We start from the raw sequence: 23,607 nt of genomic DNA, 5'->3' as shown, positions 1-23,607 counted from the left end.
AGCGTTTCTCATTTTCCTCCTCGTCCTCAGTCAGCTCTGCCTGCTGCCTGGCTCAGCTGTGTTTTTTTTTTATTGCTTCGGGTCCGAGCCCCTCCCCCGATCCTTTACTATTGATATAAATAGTTTTTACCATTGAATTCTTTTGATGCGATGGTTAGTTACCATTGCATCAAAAGATTTAATGGTGGAAGCACTGCCATCATATGATGGTGGACTCCCGATGTCCACTCCTACACACCACCAATGGCCATCCCTAGCCATTATTTTATTTGCCCTGGAAGGTGTGCCATCATCTATGGTACACCTCCTTGGCGCCATCAACTCCAATTATGCCTCTGCTAAAATCAGACAGATCTCTACATACGCTCACCACTAAATTGCCTGTAATTCTGCCTAGGCCTGTTGTGGGACACGCCCTCGGAACACATCTGTGCCTATGTGCGAACACAACGTTTCCCCCACTCACCTGCAAGTGGAGATGCTACTGAGATACGTACGACTCTGAAAACACTCTAAACGGAATCGGTATGATTTACCGCCGGACCCATGCCCGGCGGTAGGAATCCCAACAGCGGCATCCCGGCACAGGAGGAAATCCCGATCGTCCTAAGGTAAGTATTGACTAACCTATTTCTATCCCCTAACCCTAACCCTCCCTTAGGGGTGCCTAACCCTAACCTTCCCCCCCAGTGCCTAACCCTAATCCCCCCACATAGAACCAGTGGCGTAACTTCATCCCAGGTGCCCGGAGGCAAGATAAATGTTGGTGCCCCCCCCCCCCAAATTAAAATGTACCACCCCCCAGCACCTATGCCAGCCCCAGCTGCCGCCTCCCTTTGCAATTCCCCAGTAGTGGTCCCCCTGTGCAGTGCCCTCTGTAGACGTCCCCCTATGCAGTGCCGCCTATGCAGTACCTCCAGTAGTGGTCCCCGTTTGCAGTGCCCCAGTAGTAAGGGCCCCTGTGGTGCCCCCAGTAGAAAGCCCCCTGTAGTGCTCCCAGTAGTAAGTCCCCTGTAGTAAGCCCCCAGTAGTAAACTCCCTGTAGTGCCCCCAGTAGTAAGCCACCAGTAATGCCCCCTGTAGAAAGCCCCTGTAATGCCCCATGTAGTAAGCCCCCAGTAATGCCCCCTGTAGAAAGCCCCCAGTAATGCCCCCTGTAGTAAGCCCCCGTGATGCCCCCTGTAGTAAGCCCCCTGTAATGCCCCCTGTAGAAAGCCCCCAGTATTGCCCCTTGTAGTAAGCCCCCGTAATGCCCCCTGTAGTAAGCCCCCATAATGCCCCCTGTAATAAGCCCCCGTAATGCTCCCTGTAGTGAGCTCCCAGTAATGTCCCCTGCAGTGAGCCCCCAGTAATGTCCCCTGTAGTGAGCCCCCAGTAATGCCCCCTGTAGTAAGCCCCCAGTAATGCCCCCTGTAGTGAGCCCTCTGTAATGCCCCCTGTAGTGAGCCCCCAGTAATGCCCCCTGTAGTGAGCCCCCCCCCGCAAGCGCACACACATACAAAAAACAAAAAAAAGCAATTCTTACCTGAAACCCCGCTCCAGTGCTGCTGCCGTCCGTCCCCGGCGCCCGCTCCTCGGTACTATGGGAGTGACGTCATGACGTCACTCCTATAGTGCATTGCGGGACCCGGAAGCGGAGCTCAGGAGTGAGCTCCGTTCCTCTGGTTACCGCCGGGGGGAAAGGAGCCGGGCGCCCGCTGGTAACACACTCAGCGGGCGCCCGGCAAATAGGGGCTGCGACCGCACCCTCCGTATTGACGCAGCTGGAGGTGGAGCGCCGATCAGCGGCGCTCCATCTCCATAGCAGTGCCCGGAACGGCCCGGGGGACAATCGAGCCAGGTGCCCCCTTAAGGGCTGGAGCCCGGCGGCAAATGACTCCATTGTCTCCGGGAGTTCCGCCACTGCATAGAGCCCCATTTATCAAGGATCGCTATTGCAATGAGATCAGGGCATGCCAGTAACGCCCCTGATCGCATTGCAAAATGCGATCCTACCTGCTGGATGTATTATCCGGGACATGCAGGGAGATGGCTCTCATTGCCGGCGGAGGATTCCGTGAGATCCCTCCGCCCGCTGATATGCGGTAAATTGCCATAGATTACAGCGGCTAACGATATCTTCAGATGGCGTTAGCTGCTGGGGCCAATATCGGGAATGCTTTACATTGCCGATATGATACATTTGGCAGCATCGCATCCCCCATAGAAACCTATGGGAGAGCCGGCTGCCTGCGGCAATGGAGGGATCTCCGATACCTGCTGCGGTCCCTTCCTTCATACATCCGGGGGGGTACTTAGTATTTGAGGTAAACCACCGAAAACAGGTGTTTTCGGGGAATTTACCTCAAATTCACTTTGATAAATGGGCCGATAAGTGCCTAAACCTAACCCCCCCTTCCCAGCCGCCTAAACCTAAGTCCCCTGGGGGGGTGCCTAACCCTAAGTCCCCCCCGGGGGTGCCTAACGCTAACCCCCCCTTCCCCGCCGCCTAACCTCCCGAGGGGAGTGCCCAACCCTAAGTACCCCCCAGGAACCCTAAACCTAACCCTTCCCCCCCCCGCAGCTATCCGCGCTCAGAGTGCCTTCGATCGGGATGCCGGGCGTCAGGCTCCCAGTGTATGTCTAATGACAGGCGTCGGCATATCGACGACTGTCTTTAGACCCCTGCCGGGATATGACAGCCGGGAAGCCGGCTGTCGGGATTAGGTTCCTCGGCTTCCTGACTGCATACCCTCTAAACTACCCAAAGTTACATATGCTCAACTACAGAGCATGCGCAGTGCCTCACAGCACTGAGGTCATGGTTTCAATTTCTGGTCATGGCCTGTGTGGAGTTTGTATGTTCTCACCATGTTTCTAGAAGACTCCTGATGCAGCTGAATGCAACCCCAAGCACCTACAGATCGTTGACTCGTAACTAGCTAAGCGTGTATTTTACAAAACATAAATATTGCTTGGTTTTTGTTGCATTGTATTGTATGTATGTTGGAGAGCTGCTCTTCTTTACAAAGCCAAGCTACCACATAATACACTAGTATTGATGAACTGTATTAGAAAGGTGCAGTTAATAAGCAAATAATGTTTAATATCATGTAATGGAAGGGCTATGGCGCATGCGCCTGTGGATGTGCTGCTGGCAGTGGGACTATTTGTCAGGTGTAACACTGAGCGGAAGGTTATTCGCACAAGAAGTAGTAACACACCACACCAACAACAATACGGCGTCTGTATAGCCACGCCCGTAGTAGAACCCCGCCTACCTATGCAAATAGGAGATCGTTCACCCAATCACGGTACTGTTTTTGTCCTCGGCCACCTCCCCCGGAAGTAGCTGTTGCGGCGTACTGGGAGGGGGTGGTGCCAGGTGCACGCCGGCAGTGTGTACGGCGGCAGCGGCGCCCCCCGTGCTGCTGCGGTGCCATGGCTGCCCGCGGCGGCGGTGGTACCAGGGTACGGGCCCTGTACTCATGCGAGCATTGGGAGATTGTGAAGCCGTCAGTCAGCGAGCTATCGCGGGAGGTCCGGACCAACATACTGTGCACGGTGAAGGGATGCGGCAAAGTTCTCCCTAACCCCCCCGCCCTCAACATGCACTTGGTGAAGTCCCATGGAGTGCAGGTGAGATGATTGTTGTGGGACGTACCACAATGACAAGCTGGGGGGTGTCCGTTATAGTAAATATGGTAATTGCACAATATGGAGGATTTAATGTGAGCAGCAGAGTGAAAGCGACCTTACATGGCCAGTGCTGCTGTCAGTGTGTGATGAATGGTAAGGTGGTGCTATGGGATGCCATGGTTACCACTCTGTCATGTAACATGTTTCCAATCTTCCTGCATATAGAGATTTCCCTAGCTAAGGGCGTGACATGGGTCAAGCATGCCAAACTGTCCATATTGTGCCCATGATCTCTGATGTGTTTTCAGGTCTTTGACACTATTGTATTTGAAGCATATTTTCATCCTGTTGGGGGTCATTATAATGACATAGCGATTTGCCTGAGTAATGTACTGCAATTTAGGGGTGCGCATATGTTTGCCGTATATGATACCCTCTAAATAGAATGTGGGTATACAGATCTTTGAAACTATTTTGCCGGTAACGACGCATCGTTATGACAAATTTGCTTTGTCTAGGGTGTACCCACTAGCTCGATCCCGATGCGCTCTCCTGCAGGTCGCTAATGACATCCCCAGTCGTCAGTACTTGCAGCGCTATCTGGCGGTGTCGTTAGTGATGCCATGCTGCCAAATACAGCCTGGCACTGCTACATCCACCCCCTCCCCTTCCCCTCCACCCTCGTTTCGTTGTTGCTGGCATTGGCAAGTGTGTATGCACTTGCTGATGCCGGGTCCGTCGCTGATGTCGCTGGGGTACACACAGCGTTTGTGTACCCCTTGTGAGCTACGCCCTCTTACTTTGTCGGTTACAGGGTTGGACTGGCCCACAAGGGTATAGGGGAAATCCCCGGTGGGCCCCACTGCCTGTGCCCCCCCCCCCCCCCTCTAGGTGTCAGGTTTCAGACCCCAAATTATAAATTGTTACACTATTCGACAGACAGTACCTGGTGAAGCAGGACCACTGATTAACAAGGGGGCTTGGTTCACTTCTATAGAATCTACACCAAGATTTGCCTAATGGTTAGCCAACCATCTGTGATGGTAGGCCACACCCCTCTGGTGGATGACCACTCCCCTTAAGCAATGGGCCCTTACCACTGATTATCCCGGTGGGCCCCTCATGCTCCAGTCCGACACTGGTCGGTTATTACCCAGTCTTGTTCTATTACTGTTTGTTCCCAATTGTAAAGTGAAACAGAATGTTTTGGCTCTTTATTAGTAACTGATAATAAAATAATAAATCACTCCTACATCACTGATGTCTGCATGAGCGAGTACAGATACTGGCAGTGTAAGGGGGTTCCCTTAGTTCTAGTAGAGGGGAATCCTGCTGCTAGAGCGTACAAGGGCGTTCTATAGCATTGTGTGCTTCCAAGTGACCTCAGCTTGGGGAAGTGCCCACTAGCAGTACCTGCTGTTACAGCAGCAAGAAGGAAGGGGAGGGGGGGGGTTAAACTTCTTAGTAATAAACATGGTTTTGGAATGAGATGTTCAACTGTATACATACTTTTGGCCATGTAGTTTATGCATTTCTTTGGTTTGCAGTAGAACAAAACGAAGCCTACAAATTGAGTAAAGCTAGGTACATGCACTGCAATAATTGGGCTGATCAACCATTACTCAGCTGGTTGGTCTCATCATTGCACAGTGTGTTGACAGCACCCGGGGCCGACAGCCGCTCACAAACCCTTCAGATCGACTCCCGACATCAGAAGTGCCGCACTACATTCATCGCTCCAGGTGAGCTGATATTGTGCCACTAGTGTGTACGTGATCGGGCCAAAATCGTCACCTCAATATTTATTGTTCAGATAGGAACGATAATTGTCTCCTGTGTATACAGGAACTGTGACGTCTATAGGATCGTTTCCGCTGTTAGAAATAAAAAATAGTAGATCGTTCCTCTTATCTAGTGTGTACAGTGCTCAAGTCTTTGCTTATTCCACACACAAATTCTTAAATGGCCATTACAAAATTATTGGCACCTATTTAGAAATGGTTATAGATAACTAGATCTCAAGCAGATGGTTCTCCCTCACTGGTCAGTGCTTGCCATATAAAAAGATCTGAATGGGTTTGAGTAGAGAAGAGGACTCCGGCTCCTCCAATGAGCATTTCTTGGGTGGTCAAAAGTTTGCTGCCATGCGTGGACAGTCAGGAGTCTACAAATGAATTCCCTGCGACCTAGATGTTCCTGTAGCGATGTTATCAGGAAGTATGAGCCCATGGTACTATAGCGAACATACCTGGAGACCGTCATGTTCCTGTACAGCAATGTTATACACATACCTGGAGTCCGTCATGTTCCTGTACAGCAATGTTATACACATACCTGGAGTCCGTCATGTTCCTGTACAGCAATGTTATACACATACCTGGAGTCCGTCATGTTCCTCTACAGCAATGTTATACACATACCTGGAGACCGTCATGTTCCTCTACAGCAATGTTATACACATACCTGGAGACCGTCATGTTCCTCTACAGCAATGTTATACACATACCTGGAGACCGTCATGTTCCTCTACAGCAATGTTATACACATACCTGGAGACCGTCATGTTCCTCTACAGCAATGTTATACACATACCTGGAGACCGTCATGTTCCTCTACAGCAATGTTATACACATACCTGGATGTGGCCAAAAGACAAAACGTGATTTGACAATGGCAGCGCAGTATTGTTCTCATGGTGGAGAAAGCACCTTGATCAGCTGCCAAACAGATTATAGCATGATCCCCAAGGTGCGTCATTTTCACCTGGCACTATCCGTTTCCAGCTCCTTTAAAGGGGGTTATATAATAAGAGGCCTGAAGAGAAAGATATAGGCCCGTATTCAATTTGAGGCGGAAAGTCCAGACTTTTCGCCTGCTGGGCTTTTTGCCTGGCATCCAGGCGGAAAAGTATTGCGCACGTGCCCGCTCTATTCCCCGTATCCAATTTCAAAGTAGGCGAAAACTGGAACCGGCGAAAAAAAAAAAGGGAATTTTTGGGAAATCATCCTAGTACACCCCCTAAAGATGTCCAGACATAGGGGATCACTATGGGTCCCCCAGTTTTTGCCTGATGAAGGAAGTTGGGTTTTTAAGTAGCTGCAGCAGGTGCATAAATGCGGCTATGAAGAAGTGCTGAAGAATAGTACTTAGGGTTTTGTTGGGGGGAAAATAACTATGGCCATCAAATTTCGAGTACATGAAAATGGGTGCAAGCATATTTTTAAGTCCCTTAAATGATTTTTAAAAATTAAAAAATGCACCTGCTGCTACTCCCCGCAATGAAGAAAACACCTGCCGCATACTTCCGAACCCCTCTGGAATCTATTTGGGTACTTTAGGATGTGTTACCATATATATATTTTTGTTAACTTTTTTTTTTTACACAGATTATTTTTAGGGACCATTCCCAGGGGTGCATTGCATCGGCAAAAAGTCAATGTAATTGAATAAGGGGAAAAAGACTAGGTGAAAAATGAGGTCATCGGCGATAATTTATCGCCAATAACGGCTTTTTGCCTCAAATTGAATATGGCCCTTAAAAACTTTTCTGTAAAATTCCAAAAGGCACCTGACAGTCTGAAGTCCTTCTGGCAAAATGTCCTGTGGGCAGATGAGACCAAATTCATGCTTTTTGCTCAATTACATCATTATTTATATATGAAATGTAACTTTCAAAGAAAAGATCACCAGCCATACATTCAAAATGGTGTGCTCTGGGATTGCATTGAATCTTCCAGCAGGACTACAATCCTAAATACACTTCAAACGCACCCAGGAGTGGTTGAAAGGTAAGACACTGGACTGTTCCAAAGTGGTAGCAATGAGACGGGATTTAAATACCATAGGAAACCTATGGAGATATCTGAAAACAGCATTTTGGAGAGAGTACCCTTCATATCTGGAAGAACTGGAGCAGTTGCACTAGAAGAGTGGAAGAAACTGCCACAGAAAGGCTGGGAATACCAAGTGTAATGGGCCTATTCGTCATCACTAATGGGCCTGTTACAAATGCGGAAACGCTAGTTTCCGGATGTTTTTGCAACTGCACCATACATTTTTGGGGCCCGATAGGATGGCCTAAAATTCAGCAAGTTTAATCTTCAGATGGCGCTATTTCCCCATGCCCCGCTTCTTCCTAAGGGGAGGATGTCCGGTGTTGCAAAGAGGGATCAGAGCGGATGCCTTCACCGCCTCCTCACTTAGTGCCCTCTCCGGTCACGCATGCGCAGTCCCTTGGATGGGCACCGGTAAGTATTGTTACTGAGCGTGGGGATCGCTGTTTTTCCCTGCTGTCAGTATTGCTCCAGTAATATCCACTGCTGCAACTTATGACAGGTTGTATACTTAATCATCGAGAGCCGCCCGGCCCCTGATGACGAATTGGCCCCTAATTGTGAAGGTGCATACACACAATGATTTTTTGAACGATTATAGCTAACGATAGCATGTGAGATGCACCCACTCACAGGAGCATGGCATAGCACCCAGCAGCTGAGACTAAAGTAGTTACTACTGTATTAGGATGGCGGGACAGTCCCATAATATATCCATTTTTTTATCAGGCTGTATATAGATGCTAAAATGTAACATACAATAATTAAAGTGCTACAACTTTATTTTGTACATCTCTCATGTAAATAACACATAAACAATCTATTTTCTGTCATAGAGATAGATGTATGAAGGACTTAATTTTTACATAACATCAAATAATCTTATACACACACATTCCACAGCACATATCCTAACCCTCTGCTCCATGCTCCTTCCCCACTATCTACCCCATCTGTGTCGCCCCTGTCTGTCTGCCCCTCCCCTTTAGAATGTAAGCTCTCACGAGCAGGGCCCTCGTCTCTCACGTGCTTCTCCTCCCCCTACATATAGTATAATTTACTCCTAACTCCCCACAACGGCACCTAATACCTTGTTGCTCATGTCCTGCTGCTTGTGTTATGCAGCTATGTGTATAACCTTGTCCTTGTCCTGCATTGTTTTGTATTACTATTAACTGTTTTTCTTGTGTGCTCATTTATGTACTGTGTAAGGCGCTGCGGAACCTTTGTGGCGCCATATAAATAAAGGAGGATGATAACAATAATTGTTCAATCGTTGAAAAAATCGTTCACTCTCTGAGTAAAACGATGAATGATTATCGTTCATGCGCGTTCACGTTTGTAGTTCAGTCAGACTGACCAACTCAACGATTTTCAGTAAGGGAATATGCTAAAATCGTTTGTAGTTCAAAAAAATCGTTCATTACACTAAAAAAATCAGACAGAAAATCGTTCATAAAATCGTTTGTGTGTATTTAGTGTAATTTTTTTTTTTCTAAATCAGGGTCCATAGGGTATCCACAGGATATCTTGGGGTATAGGTGACGACGTCAGGCATCGGGCACCATAGAGTTAACTTTTCAGCCTCCCAGGATGCACTAGGGTCCCCCTCCTATACCCCGCCAACCGAGCCAAGGCATCTCAGTTTTCGTTGGTGCCCGGCTCAGTCAGAGCACATGTTTAGAGGGGGGCTAAGAATAGCCCCTGAAGTTTCTTCAAGGCAGCTGTGGCTGCACATCTGGGAGTACAGCATGGACAGTCACTGCTGACGTCCATGCTGTCTCCCCCACACCCCGTCGGTACCAGAACGTCGGTACTGATCCGGGGATGCTGGTAAGCATCTGGGGTCACGGCTAGCGGTGACCCCAGATGCTTCGGACCATGGCCGGATTCAAGGGGAGCAGGTAAGCAGCGGGGGTCCCGCGGTGGGTCCCTGCTGAGCACATGGTCTACAGTTCCAGGCAGGGGGCTCCCTGGGGACTGGCTGCAGCGTGGAGCCAGGTACTAACCAGCGCTTCCACTATCCCCCTGGGACAGCGGGCCGCAGCTGAGCGGCAAGCGCTGCGGCGTCCCAGGGGTTAATTGCATGCCAGGGGAGCGCGCCTTCCCTGTATACAGCCGGCGCCTCCCCCGCTGTACACAGCCTTCTCTGCACTGCCGATTGGTCCTGTGGCAGCGCTCCTCCCCCAGGCCGGCCTCCTCTCTGCTCCTTGGTGGCCATCTTTGCATGGTAAACGTTGCTGGACGCTGCTGATCGGTGGCATCGCGGTCTGGGTTCCCCGGAATACCTCTCCTCCGTTGGCTTAAGGTCAGTGTATGCAGTGCTGTGTCCTACAGACTCTGTGTCTGTATAGTTGAGAAACAGCACTGATAGTGCAGGGATTAATTTCTTCTGCATTGTATGTGACTGCTGCTAGCGTCTGCTGCCTGTACTTTCACTTTCTACTGTCAGCCTTTTCACTGTCCCTGTTCTTCTGCTAAAGCCCTCGCACCGGTGATTGCAGGGCGGTTCTCCCACTATACTAACAAGTATCAGTGAGAGGGGTCACATACTTACCATCATGTCTGAGAGTGAATTTCCTCTCCAGCTTATTTGTACTAAGTGCAATGTACCAATAGCGGAGGGGGAGGGTAACGCGGAGGGGCTATGTCGGCAGTGTTATTTATTGTGGCGGCCAATTACTGTCACGGCTCCGATACATTAACCTCCCTGGGCTTGTTTCGCTAAGGCGCTTACAACCTTAGTGGGCCAGTTAGCTCCGCCACCTGCGTTTTCCCAGATGGGATTGTCCCAGCAGTCAGTGGTGTCGTCACCCATGCAGGGTTTCCCGAGGCAATTGATGGTACCCCACAGTCTCCCTATTTCCCCTCCCCAGGTCTCTCAGGAGCCTGCGTGGGTTAATTCGCTAACAAGTTATGTACAGCATTTGTCGGACGTGTTACAAGGGGAGTCTGTGTTGCGGCCTGTGGCGTCTGTCTGCTCCTTATGAGGATGACGACGTGACGTCCGATGATGGGGAGATTCTGGATCTATCTGACCAAGAACCTCTCCGTACTAAAGAGTCGGACGCTAAGTCAAAGGTTTATATTCCTGGCCTTATTGGGGCAGTCCGCATGGCTTTAGTTATTGAGGAGGATGATCCTCCGGTGTCCAAATCCAAATGTGCCTTTTTCAAGGATATTAAGGGTGACATCACAGCGTTTCCTCTTTCGGGTCAGTTAGTAGACCATTTAGAGGAGGCGTGGAAACACCCCGGAAAACGGTATCAGCCTCAGAGGCGCTTACCCGTGGCTTATTCGTTTGCTGACAATTATTTTTCTAAGTGGGAATCCCTTCCACAGGTGGTTCTCATGTGACACGCCTAGTCAGAAGTGCCACTTTGCCCATGCCTTCCATGTCCTCCTTGAAGGATGCTATGGACCGCAAGGTGGAAATCTGCCTAAAGTCCATTTATTCACTTGCGGTGGGGGTGTCCAGACCGGCTATGGCCATGTGTTGGGTAGCCAGGGCTATGGAGCGCTGGGCTGATAGTTTGGTGGTGTCTTTGGACTCTGACTGTTCGGCTGAACAGGCCGAGTTGGTGGGCAATCTCCGGGATTCGGCCACTTACATCAATGAAGCGGCCTTGGATATCAGTATCCTCACCTCTAGGATTTCTTCTGCCGCTGTTGCTGCTCGTCGCACCTTATGGTTGAGATCTTGGAAAGCGGACGCTGATTCCAAAAAGGGCTTAGAAGCTTTGCCTTTTAATGGAGAAGTCCTATTTGGTCTGGATCTGGACAAAATTGTAGCTACGCTGGCAGCAGCCAATCTGCATGTCTCCCGTCTGCTGCGGTCCCTTCAGGTTCTGGTACGTCGTCCTTTCGGCCTTACAGGGCCCAGGGTAGGCCTATAAAGCAGAGTCTTTTCCCCGACAGGCTGGGCCCAAGAAATCGGCCAAGCCCAGGAAACGGGCCTGGAGTACCAGACGTCCGGCCCCTAAGTCAGATGACAAACCTGCGGCCTGACGGTCCGGGCCTCCCTTTGGGGGATCCCAAAGTGGGAGGCCGCCTGCTTCAGTTCGCCCAGTGTTGGTCGATAGCCCCGACAGACAATTGGGTTCACGTGGTGGTTTCTCACGGGTATGCCCTCTCCTTTCGGCACAGGCCCCCATCCCGGTTCTTTACCACAGGCCTTCCATTAGATCGGAACAAAGCCTTGGAACTGCGGAAAGTTTTGCACACTATGCTCCAGGCTGGAGTTATAGTGCCTGTTCCATTCTCCCAGAGGAGCCAGGGTTTCTATTCCAATCTATTTTGGTGCAGAAACCCAATGGGTTGTACCGTCCGATACTCAACCTCAAGGCCCTCAACAAGTCCTTGAGGGTGCCTCGGTTTCGGATGGAGACCCTACGGTCCATCATTCTGGCGCTGGAACCTGGGGATTGCATGGTGTCATTGGACATCCAGGACGCTTACCTGCATGTACCCATTCTTTTGCGCCTGCAGCAATTCCTCAGGTTTGCAATCCGCAATGATCACTTCCAGTTCCTGGCGCTACCTTTTGGCCTGGCGACAGCACCACGAGTGTTCACCAAGGTCATGGTGGCTCACCTGCGGATGCAGGGAGTCCGAATGTTACCGTATCTGGACGACCGTCTGTTGTTGGCAGGGTCTCCAGAGCTCCTTCTACGCCATCTGAACCTGAAGATTGCAGTGCTGCAACGTCACGGCTGGCTGATAAACTGGCAAAAAAATCCACCCTGATCCTGTCTGAGGATCCTGCACGTAGGGGCCTTGTTGGACTCCAGGCAGCAGCGGATCTTTGTGACAGTGGAAAAGATCTCTGCTTTGCAGTTGAGTGTGCTCAGTTGTCTACAGTGTCGCCGAGTGTCTCTGCACTCGGCGATGAGGTTGCTGGGCTCCATGGTGTCAGTATTCGACATGGCGGAATATGCCCAGTTTCACTCCAGATTTCTGCAGCAATTGATCCTGTCCAAATGGAATGGTGCTCACTCCGAAGGTTCGCCTGTCTCTAGCCTGGTGGTTGCAGACGACCCACCTCAACAAGGGTATTTTGGGTGGCGAACTGGGTCCTGTTAACAATGGACGCCAGTCTTCGGGGCTGGGGAGCTGTCACTGGTCCACACTTGTTCCAGGGCAGGTGGACCCAGGCAGAAAAGGAGCTTCCAATAAACATCTTGCAACTCCGCGCGGTTTTCAATGCTCTCCAGCAGGCACATCGGGTTCTCCAAGGTCACTCCTTGCAGGTCCAGTCTGACAACGCCACCACCGTGGCCTACATAAATCGACAAGGAGGAACCCGAAGTTGGGCAGCCCTCGCAGAGGTGTCCCGCATCCTGGTCTGGGCGGAGCGCAATCTCCCGGCTGTATCAGCAGTATTCATCCCGGGAGTCCTCAACTGGGAAGCGGATTTTCTCAGTCGGCAGGACGTACACCCGGGAGAATGGTCTTTGCACCAGGACGTCTTTCAACTTCTGGTGGACAGGTGGGGTCTTCCAGAGATAGACCTCATGGCGTAATGGCACAACAAGAAGTTGCCAGTGTACAGGTCTCGGAACAAGAGACGAAAAGGAGTCTCTGGTGGAAGCTCTGTCCGTCCAGTGGACATTCCAGTGTGCCTATCTCTTTCCTCCATTTTCCCTTCCTTCTTCCGCGGGTAATCCGGAAATTCAAACAGGTAGGGGGTACACTCCTGTTGATGGCTCCCGAATGGCCCAGGCAGCACTGTTTCTCGGACCTCCAGAGTCTGTCCGTGGACACTCCTCTGCGGTTGCCGCTGCGACCGGACCTGCTATCACAGGGTCCTTGTCTTCACCCGGACCTGGCTCGGCTATCTTTGACGGCGTGGCTGTTGAGACGGCCATGTTAAGGTCCAGGGGGTTTTCCGGCTCTGTGGTGCAAACCATGCTAAGAGCTCGGAAACCATCCTCTGCAAGGATATACCATCTTGTGTGGCATACGTTCTTCCAGTGGTGTCGACCGAGAGGTTATGCCCCTCGGGAGTTCCGTCTGTCTAGAGTGTTGGCTTTCCTACAGACGGGGCTAGACTATGGGCTTCGCCTTGCTTCCCTGAAAGTGCAGGTGTCGGCCCTGTCAGTCTGGTTCCATCGTAGGATTGCTGCGCTCCCTGATGTGCGCTTCTTTATCCAAGGTGTTCTTCGCATTCAGCCACCTTTTGTTTCACCCGGTGGCTACTTGGGATTTGACTGTGGTCCTGAGAGCTCTCCAGGGACCGCAGTTTGAACCACTGGGCTCAGTGGACCCTAAATGGCTTACAGCTAAAACAATATTCTTTCTGGCCATTGCTTCGGCCACACGTGTTTCTGACTCTCCTGTAGACCCCCCTTTTCTGATTTTTTCATAGGAACAGGGCAGTGCTGCACACTCGTCCGAAAGTTGTTTCAAGTTTTCACATCAACGAGGAAATCGTTGTGCCGGCTTTTAACTCCCCTGATCTTTCAGTGGGTGAGGCCACTTTGGACGTTGTGCGGGCCTTAAGGATTTATGTTGACCGCACTTCTTCTTTTAGGAAGTCGGACGCCTTGTTTGTCCTCCTATGGCTTCCGTAAAAAGGGTTGGCCTGCTTCAAAGCAGACTTTGGCAGGTTGGTTTCGTATGGCTATTTCAGAAGCTTATCTTCATGAAGGACTTCCGGTTCCTTCCTCTGTGAGGGCACATTCCACTAGGTCTGTGGGTCCTTCGTGAGCAGCTCGACGTGGTGCATCTGCAGTCCAGATCTGCAAGGCTGCCACGTGGTCCTTTGTCCATACCTTTGTGAGGTATTACGCTTTTGACACCTTGGCCTCTCAGGATGCTTCCTTCAGGCGGCGGATTCTCCTTTCAGCACAGGAGTGTCCCCACCCTTAAAGGATACTGCTTTGGGACATCCCCAAGGTATCCTGTGGATACCCTATGGACCCTGAAGTAGAAAATGAGAGATATGGTAAGAACTTACCTTTGTTATCTCTATTTTTACGAAGTTCATAGGGTTCCACAGGACTCCCGCCCTGTCACACCTGTGCTGCAGATGGGCTTTACCCTGGTCACCGGTTTTATTCCGTCTCCCTCTAGTGAGAATGTGATTCTTGTGTGTCCAGATCTTTTTTCTCTCTCTTCCTTCTCCTCCTCTGGCCTATGGCTTGGTACGTAACTGAGATGCCTTGGCTCGGGGGCGGGGTATAGTGCATACTTGGAGGCTGAAAACTTAACTCTATGGTGCCCGATGCCTGACGTCATCACCTATACCCCAAGGTATCCTGTGGAACCCTATGGACTTCGTAGAAATAGAGATAACAAAGGTAAGTTCTTACCATATCTCATATTTTTATATATTAAAATGATATAGGAGGAATTTAATTGTTTCGTAGGTGCCCATTGGAGCAATTAAATTGTTCCCATCCCATAGGGCACATGTGTGCGCCCAGAAGCACTGGGTTTAGCCACGCAAAGAGCTAAACCTGTATAAAGTACTGCTTCGGGCACCTAAAGTGCCAACTAATCGTACATCTCTGCTCGCCGTCTCAGAAATGCCAGCATCGGCGGCTATTCGCGCCCGATGTGAGCAACAATTGAATTGCTTTGCCGGGTGCCCGTTAGCCGCTGGGGAATACATTTCAATCTCCCCCATATCGTTTTACGATGTTAATTAAAAGGAAACAAATGTTTTTGTAATATTGACAAAATTGTGAATACCATGCGGGAGATTGACCAAACTTTCCAGAGAGGACAGGTGGAGGTGTTGTCCATAGCAACCAATCAGCTTTCATCTATTATTTATCTAGTACAGTTCATATGATGGCTACAATGTGGTTGCTATGAGCAACACCTACACTTGTCCTCCTTGGGTGGTTTTGATCTTTCCCCAAATGCAGTTGTTAATTTCAATTTATGTGTAGAGAGAATGGTGGGCGTTTGAAACTTGGAAATCTGAAAAAGGTGCACCTGGTCTGGGTATTTCTGTCCATGATGCTGTATTTCAGATTATTCTAACATATTTTGTTTAGAGACCCTAAAGTTACGGCCTTTGCGCTCAATTTGATAGCATTGTATACTCCTAATAACAAAATTGTGTGTTTTACATTTACTATAGGTGCTTTCTTGCTGCAAAACATATATTTTTAAAATGTTTCTTATTGCGGCATAGGAGGAATACAGAAATTTCATCCACATTAGAAACAATCAGTTGACAAAAAAAGTTTATGTGCAGTATAACAAGTCATGTACAGAATGGTATAGGGCTAATTACCCAATTCATAAAAGTATACAGAATTCAAGGCCTAGTCTCATATAAAAATAAATTGGCTGGCCTTGTAAGTGTATGCCAGTCTCATCCGATAGTGTATTGCCAAAGCACTGGTGTGTGGCTTCTTTAGTAGAACGGTGGAGAATATCGATAAAGCTTTCCCACATAGTGAAAAAAAAAAAAATTGAGTTTCCCTCTGGAGAGATGACTCCAACCAATCCATATGAAAAAGGGAAAAAATCTTTTCCTTAAATCGCTCCAGAGAGGGTGGAGAACTCTGGATCCACAAATGCAGAATACTCTTATGGGCAGCAGAGGAAGCCTCCAACAATATCACAGGTGGTAATATACCAAAAAGTGGCCATTCATAGTTACCTAAGTGAGCAGAGACAAATCTCCAGACGGAAAACCAGAACCATCTAATTAAGGGATGAGCCTATACGCAAATGGCATAAATTGGCAAAAGGTCGGTGATTATCCAAATTACCCATGAGAAATCCCCTATGAGAGATATAAGACCGGTGAAAAAATATTTAGAAACATTTCTAGCTGCCCACTATACTGGAGTGTTCATTGAGTAAGAGAACATTTTAAGAAGTCTACCAAAAGTCGGGCATAATGTAGTCAAGGCGGCCAAAGGTGATACTTTGGGAGGACTCTTGCTCACACTTCAGGAGGCTGTGAGCAGAAATCCACAATAAGGGATAGATATACCAATAGCACAAGCTACGTGCACCTAAAATCAATAAAATTCTCCCCTTAGAAGGGAGATCACCTCTTTCCCGGAGATCACAAAATTGGGGAAATACCCAGAGGGGGGGCAAGGTTGCAAAGGGACTTTATGCTCATACACACTTAGCGATATGCTCCATTGCTAAGTGTTTGACCTTGAACTGCCGGACTCGATGTCGGTGAGCATACACACTGAACGATATCGTTCAGTGACGTCACCCTGCCACATCCCCAAACTTGCAGTGCCTGACTATCTTGTCAGGTTGCCCTCAAGTTCGGGCAATGAAAGACATTGTTAACGATCCGCGGGAGTGCGCATCGTTAACGATATTGTGCATACACACTGTGCGATATTGAATAACTATATCATTATCGTCCATACTGTTCAATTTATTGTCTAGTGTGTATGAGCCTTAAATGTTGTATCTGGTCCAACAGACAAAGGGTTGGGATCAATAACTGGAAGAAATGCCTTGTTATTCTATAGAGGTGTCATGAGGGGCCAGTTTTAAATCCGAATCAAACACGATTACAGAAATCCAGTGTTGAGATAATCCGAGTATAGGAGGTAGGTGGGAAGATGGAGGCCTTTCAAATGGTACTTTTGTAAGTTGGGTAGATCTAAGCCTCCATCTTTGGTGCTTTGACAGAGAATCCGTCGTGCGCATGCGCGAGACCCGCATAGCGACAGCCAAGCTGTTGCTATGGGTCTCTCACCAAAGGGGGCGTGCTGTCGATGGTGACTGACAGCACGCCCCCTTTGTTGGGAACGCCTGGGATCCCATGGGAACGCCTTCCGTCTGGAGCCGGCCCCACTGACATCACTAGTGATGTCAGTGGGAGTGCTTTTGGCTCTGATAGGGTCTCGTCGCAAGCCCGATGGTCGCAATGGTCTTGACCATCGCGACCATCTTTTTGGCCGCTCGCATAAGCTGTGGGTGGTCACCATTTTCAGGTAGGAGGACCCTGATTCAGAGCGAGCTCTCTGGTCAGAGCGTCCGGCTCTGAATCAGGCCCAGAGTGTACTGTTATACATTACTGCCTTTTTAAGTCCTTCTAATATTTTTAGTGTAGTGTTGACACTTTTGAATACAGTGGTGGAAATTAGCACTTTATATAATATATCTCTCTGCTGTTAACATCTGCATTAATCAGGTTTAAATAAGACTGACCATAAACATACTGTAATGCTATAGCTGTCAACTTCCGTATGGTTTCCAGCAACATTTCTGCTGCAGGGCTAAAGCAATGTCCTACACAGGTACATCTAGCGTCTATACAACATACGGCGCGACTGTGCCACGCCGGGAAGTTTTTGTTGCATCTTTTTCGCACAGCAAATTCGGCAAAACGCCACTCGCCGTGTAGTAGAGATGGTGGGCTGCAACTTTAACCGCACAAGAATTTGTTTTAAACCTGCACAAAGTCACACATGAACAAAATTTGGCGTGAGAAAAACCCGCGCAGTTACGTCGTCACACTTTCCATACAGATGGATGCATTTGCACACCAATGTTCAAATGTCGCACATCAAATAGATCAGTGCAATATAGCAAAGTAGTTTTGTTGCTTCCACTTGTAGTATTTATGCAAATAAGACGGGACCTGGCGTGCTGAGAGGGGCTGTTTGGTGCGACTGAAGACGCACCTGTATATCATAAAGTGCACTGCTCCCTAAGTAAACTCTTAAAGCAGATAGTGCAACTTGCCGCATTTGGTCCCTTCATTTCTATCTGCCTGGTAGAACATTGAGGCTCCCCCTTGGAAAGAGGAAGACACATTCTCGCTGGAGGTTTTTGTTTTCTGCACAATGTATGTGGGTGGCAGCACATGATTATATGGGTGCTGCTCTAATCCAGGCTGGTTTGCACTTTATTTCAACTCTAACCCTTTTGCAAGTTATCAACAGTAACTTTCTGTCAACGTGCGTTGCCTGGGTACCCTCCTTGACTGCCACATATCCTTTACCCTACGTATTCAGTCTATGGGCCATATCCAATTAGTCCCGAAGTCGGCCTGAGAACGGCACTTATCAGGGTTTTTTTTCGGGACCTGATGTGTCCCGAAAAATAATCCACGTTAAGTGCCGGGTTTTTTTGCCCAAAAAAGGGCTTATCGCGGTTACTATGTGTTAACGGGCGAACTATCCTTTTATTTCGTCCGAATTAATAGGATAGAGAGTAAAAAAATATCGGCGAAAAATCCCTGTTTTTTGCCGATCGCGGGGATCAGTGTTCGGGGCTGATTGGATATGACCCTATATCTCATTCTTGCTGTTTCCAGCTCTGAAACCTCTTGAAGATTGGGCCCTTTCCCAACCCTAGTGCCACAAACCCTTATTATCCATGCACTTATCCTCCCGCCTTGACTTCTGTAACCACTACCTTTGCCCCTTACTCGCTTTTCCCCACTCCAATCTATTATGCATGCTGCTGCCCGTCTAAATGCTCTGTTGGCTCCCCCCCCCTCTGCCATCTGCTTCACGGATTCCTCACCCCCCTTACAATCCAGTAATTCATGACCCTCACTTGCAAATAACTCAATCATCTGCCCCATCCTACATCTCCAACCTCATTTCTGTTCTCAATCCCTCCCGCTGTCTTTGCTCTTCCTTTTAATTGCTTCCACTCCGCCTTGCTTACCTCCCCTCCTCTGGAACTTTCTCCACCACCAGGTTAGACTTTACATGAGTCTCGACCGCTTCACTCAAAACTCCTCTTTTCATTACAGCCTACTATCCCTCCTCCTAAACCACCACTCTTCCCATCTGTCCTTCACTCCTCCCCAGTTCACCTTCCAACTGTTCACCTGTCCTCTTACAATATAAACTCGCGGACAGGACCTTCCTTCCTCATGGTTCTCCTAAGCACTATTCCTGCTGCCGGTGCTCCTGGTTTCCTGATCCCTCTCAGTGACTCTTACCTGCGTCTGCTCGCCCTTCACCGGTGCAGGATCATTGACCCCCTCCCCGTGGCTAGTCTCCAGCTGCCTTACAGTGAGATCCCCATTTTGTGATATGACTAGTCGACATTCAAAATGAACAATAACTCGACAACCAATATGTCAATGTACAATTAGGTCGAAATGGTTAAAATGTCAACGCATTCAAAATGTTGGCATTTAACATGTAGACACCAGAATGACACTGTTTTTTATTTTAGCCTAACCCTAATTCCTAACCGTAAACCTAACCCTAAAAATCATCAAATAAAAGTTGACATTTTAAATGGCGACACATTGATTGCCGACCTATTGTCCATGTTGACTACCTGACTGGGTACGGTTTCCCAACCCTTGCCTCTAGTCTGCATCCTACCTAGTCGGTTTATTGCTCCTTGTTCTATAGATCTGTCCATTTACAGCTGATGTCTTACGGTTACTGTACGGTTATATACCCTGTACTGCGCTGCGTAAATCTTGTAGTGCCTTTAAAAAATAAAGGAAGTGGATAACTGGTAGAAGAACCAATAGTTGTACTGCCCTCTGTTTTAGTCTTTTCTAGCGGTTTTATTACCGTAGAATCGGTGTACTCCGGAACACTGCCAGGTCTCAGATGGTCACTAGTCACCGAGCCTCACCTGGTTCCTGCTGGGAATAACCCTTAATTACACAGAGGTCACTGCCATCTTTCAGCATTTCATATCCATAAGTTGTTTCATACCTAAACAAAGCAAAATGTTGACCAGTGTCCTTTTATCTTCAGCGGGTGTAATTTTATTATCTAGGTATGGGATCTATCATCTGGAAACACATTATCCAGACAGATAAAGTAAATAACTTCTGCTGCATGATTTACTATACACTTGGGAGTGTTCCCTGCGTCTCTTCCAACAGGCACTGAGGAATTCACTGACGGGGGTGCCAGAGGCAGCACGGGGAGACACAAGGAAATCAGTATGGTTAGGCCATGGTGCTCCAAACTGTGGGGGAAAACCCTCTGGAAAGCACCAAGTTCCAGGCATTGTGGATTCCCAGACCTGTATTTGTTATTATAAACGTCTCCTTCATTAGATACCTTTTGTTCAGGATCTTTTTCTAGCAAGCGCGTGTTGTAACTTGCAGTAACATAAGCTTTGGGAGAACAGATACAGATGCGAGTCTCTGGCCTCACTAGCACAATCCTGTGTGTACGAAGATCTGCTGTAATGAACCAATGACAGGAAAGCGGGATGTGATGACAGCTAGGGTCCAGTGCTGGCAGCACACACTGGGCATCGTACACCTATCATATGATTACATACATACTAATACCTCGGAGCCCACTCTCTAATACAGAGAAAAGATGAACGCTCTCCTACCTTATTGCCATATCTTACCACTTTTATACAGCATGCATTCCATTCATAAATGACCCTATTATTCATATGTGAGGAGCCTGTTTCTTCTGCAGGTTCATGGTTATATGAAGCCATCATACATACCCACTGTCTTATCCACTAATCTTTTACCCACACTTTGGCACGTGTAAAACACAACTGAATACTATACTAAATCGCTATTCTGAGTGCCCTCCAACACCGAGCCCATCACAATTTCTAGGATAATGACCCTGTTGAAAATAAAATGCTCCGTATACATTTTTGGGGGGCTTTTTCCAACCGCTGCCATATCGTAAAGGTGACTTTTAGAAACTTGGTGCAGGATGTCGGGATTTGGCGTGACCATGTGGGTGACATTCTCTCACTTTTCTTTTTGGATTTCAGGCTGCCGTCCTGTTGACACCAATCGTATGTTTCAGCTTTTTCCAGTTGGGAAGATTGTGGGGTTTTTTATTTTTTTTTTGTGCTTCCAATGCAGGCGCTAGTTATTGACTGGCGTGACATGCTCCCTGAGTAGTTTGGTCTCTGCTGTAAGAAATGATTTAATAAGCATATTAATGTAGTATTGTAGTGCTCTTGTCTGTTTGTAAACTAAACGCAATTTCCCCTGCAGGACGGCATCACCAATCCCACACTACGGAAAGATTTGAAAGCGTCACAGAAACTCTACAGCTGCCCAATTGAAGGTTGCCCTAGGGGAACAAACCGGCCCTTTTCACAGTTCTCTCGCGTAAAGCAGGTACACGTGTTAGCATTACAAGTGGTACACTATACTCAGACTATCTCTCACTTATCTTCAAGTAGAGCTTGATCCCAAGAGGTATACACAGTGCACGCTGCAGTACCTTGGATCTTTTAAGCCGAAATTGTCAAGGACTCGGAGATAACTGCAGCTAAAGTAAACGGCATCTGGTCCATTTCACCATAGAACAACCTTTACACGCATGCATTATATATACAATAATGATCTGCACTGTCTGTTCTTCCAGCACTAAATGTTTGCAAGACGTATACCAGATGCAGAACACACTTCAGCTGCCTTTGCAGAAGAGCAATGGCTATTAGGCGCTGGTTCTTCCACAGCTGCTTCCTCCAATGTAGAGCCGAACACAGGACATTAAAATAGTATTAGAATATCTGGCATTAACTCCTTTTTACAGTGGGGTCATGGTTAACACCCACCTGTTGTTAATTTGGCACAAAAATCAAAGTTAAATTAAGGCCCAGTACAGCACTGTGTACACTTACTGATGGACGTCTGTTTAGAACTATAAAATAGAAGTAATCTGTAATATAAGAGTTGCCATGATGTTACTGGCCAGGGTGGGCACCGCAATGGTAGTGGCCAGAGTGGATACGCCCAAAGGAATGGCTAGTAAATTAATTTCTCTCCGGTTACTATGAGAGTGACCAGTCTAAACTGGACGGTGACCTAATTGTAAGGGTGGGCAAATTAATCATAAAACCAGAAATAGGCTGTGGCAATAGAACATGGGGATGCGGTCAAGATACCGGCGGGCGGAATCCTGATCATCATTGGCCCCACTACCAAATCCCGACACCTGGGTGTCTTAGCATGTAGCTGTGGGGGAGGGGGGGGGGATAGCTTTAGGGACCCCCAGGGAGACTTCGGGTTATGTTAGGGTAGGGAAAGAGGGGGGGGGGCTAGGCACCCCCCGGGAGGGTTAGGTTGAGGGTGGGGGGTTAGGCACTAAAGGGGAGGTTAGGGTTAGGCACCCCTAAGGGGGAGGGTTAGAGGGGGGATGGTAAGAGTACTTACCTCTTGCAGTCGGGATTTGATTAGCCGCCGGCATTAAATACCGATTCCGAACATGGTTAGCGATTTTGGTACGTTATACATATGAATGGTACATGTTCATTTTGGGGCTTTTTTTCCAATTTGAAACTCATTCTAGTGCTATTATTTTTAGGATCTGAGGCATAGTTCCAACAAAGCGTGTACTAGTTGTGTAGCCCCTGCCTGTGTGTGACTTGTAGCCGTGTCGTATGTAACCATGATCTTGCTTATTTCAGCACTTCATGAAAATGCATGCAGAGAAGAAGCACAAGTGTGACCGGTGCGGGAACTCCTATGGCACGGAGTGGGACTTAAAGCGGCACGTTGGGTACTGCGGAAAGACCTTTAAGTGCACGTGCGGCTGTCCTTACACAAGCAGAACAGCGCTCTTATCGCACACCCACAGAATGGGCCACGAGATACCCATCGAGCACAGGTGAAGCACTTGTACAACATTTCCGTTTGAAGCTCTAAACCCGGTCTAATAGGGCGTTAAGACCACGTTAATTAATGGGCACCCAGAACACTTGAATTGTAACACTGGGCGGCCATTAATTATTGCTGCCCACACAGGCTATAAGAATGTTGGTATTTACCATTTTGACTTTGTTTTCCTTGCCTGCTGTTAATGAAGTACAATGGCACATGATATACTAGATAGAGGAAGTCTGGAACACCCCTATAAGCTCAGACTGCACTGTGACATCCCCCCCCCCCCCTCCCATTATCACATGACATGCTGAGTGCTGCAAGTCTGAACAGGCAGTCTGGTGTCTAACAGCCATTCTTGTGTATACTCCAGAGAGATTCTATATGATTTGATAGTTTGTAGAAGAGAGGCGAACAAAAATTACTTGCATGCAGGGTTGCATGAAATTTTCTTTTTTTGTTTTGTTGTTTAAATCCAATCTAAAAATGGATTTATTGGATTTAAATCAGATTTTTTTTAATTTTAAATAGGATTTTTTTTTTATTCAATTTTTTTTTTTTTGTTTAAAGTAAACTCTTTACATATTTAAACGTTTACTTTAAAAAAAAAATGTAATAAAAAAAGCTTTCTAC

The 23,607-nt window shown here is 48.1% G+C and overlaps 1 protein-coding gene across 1 annotated transcript in view; it reads left to right on the top strand.

Annotated features, from left to right (window-relative positions):
• Positions 1-3,313: 3,313 nt before the first annotated feature.
• Positions 3,314-23,607, top strand: part of ATMIN (ATM interactor) — a 28,995-nt gene continuing 8,701 nt past the window's right edge. The window contains exons 1-3 of the mRNA XM_088458401.1: positions 3,314-3,618; positions 21,361-21,486; positions 22,782-22,981. Of these exons, the coding sequence (XP_088314527.1) occupies positions 3,421-3,618; positions 21,361-21,486; positions 22,782-22,981 (524 nt within the window). The 5' untranslated portion in view covers positions 3,314-3,420. The remainder of the gene's footprint in view (positions 3,619-21,360; positions 21,487-22,781; positions 22,982-23,607) is intronic.

This window comes from Taudactylus pleione, unplaced genomic scaffold (genome assembly GCF_031769625.1).
Source record: "Taudactylus pleione unplaced genomic scaffold, aTauple2 ptg000828l, whole genome shotgun sequence".
NCBI classification, from domain to species: Eukaryota; Metazoa; Chordata; class Amphibia; order Anura; family Myobatrachidae; genus Taudactylus; species Taudactylus pleione.
This window is presented reverse-complemented; position numbering and strand designations above follow the sequence as displayed.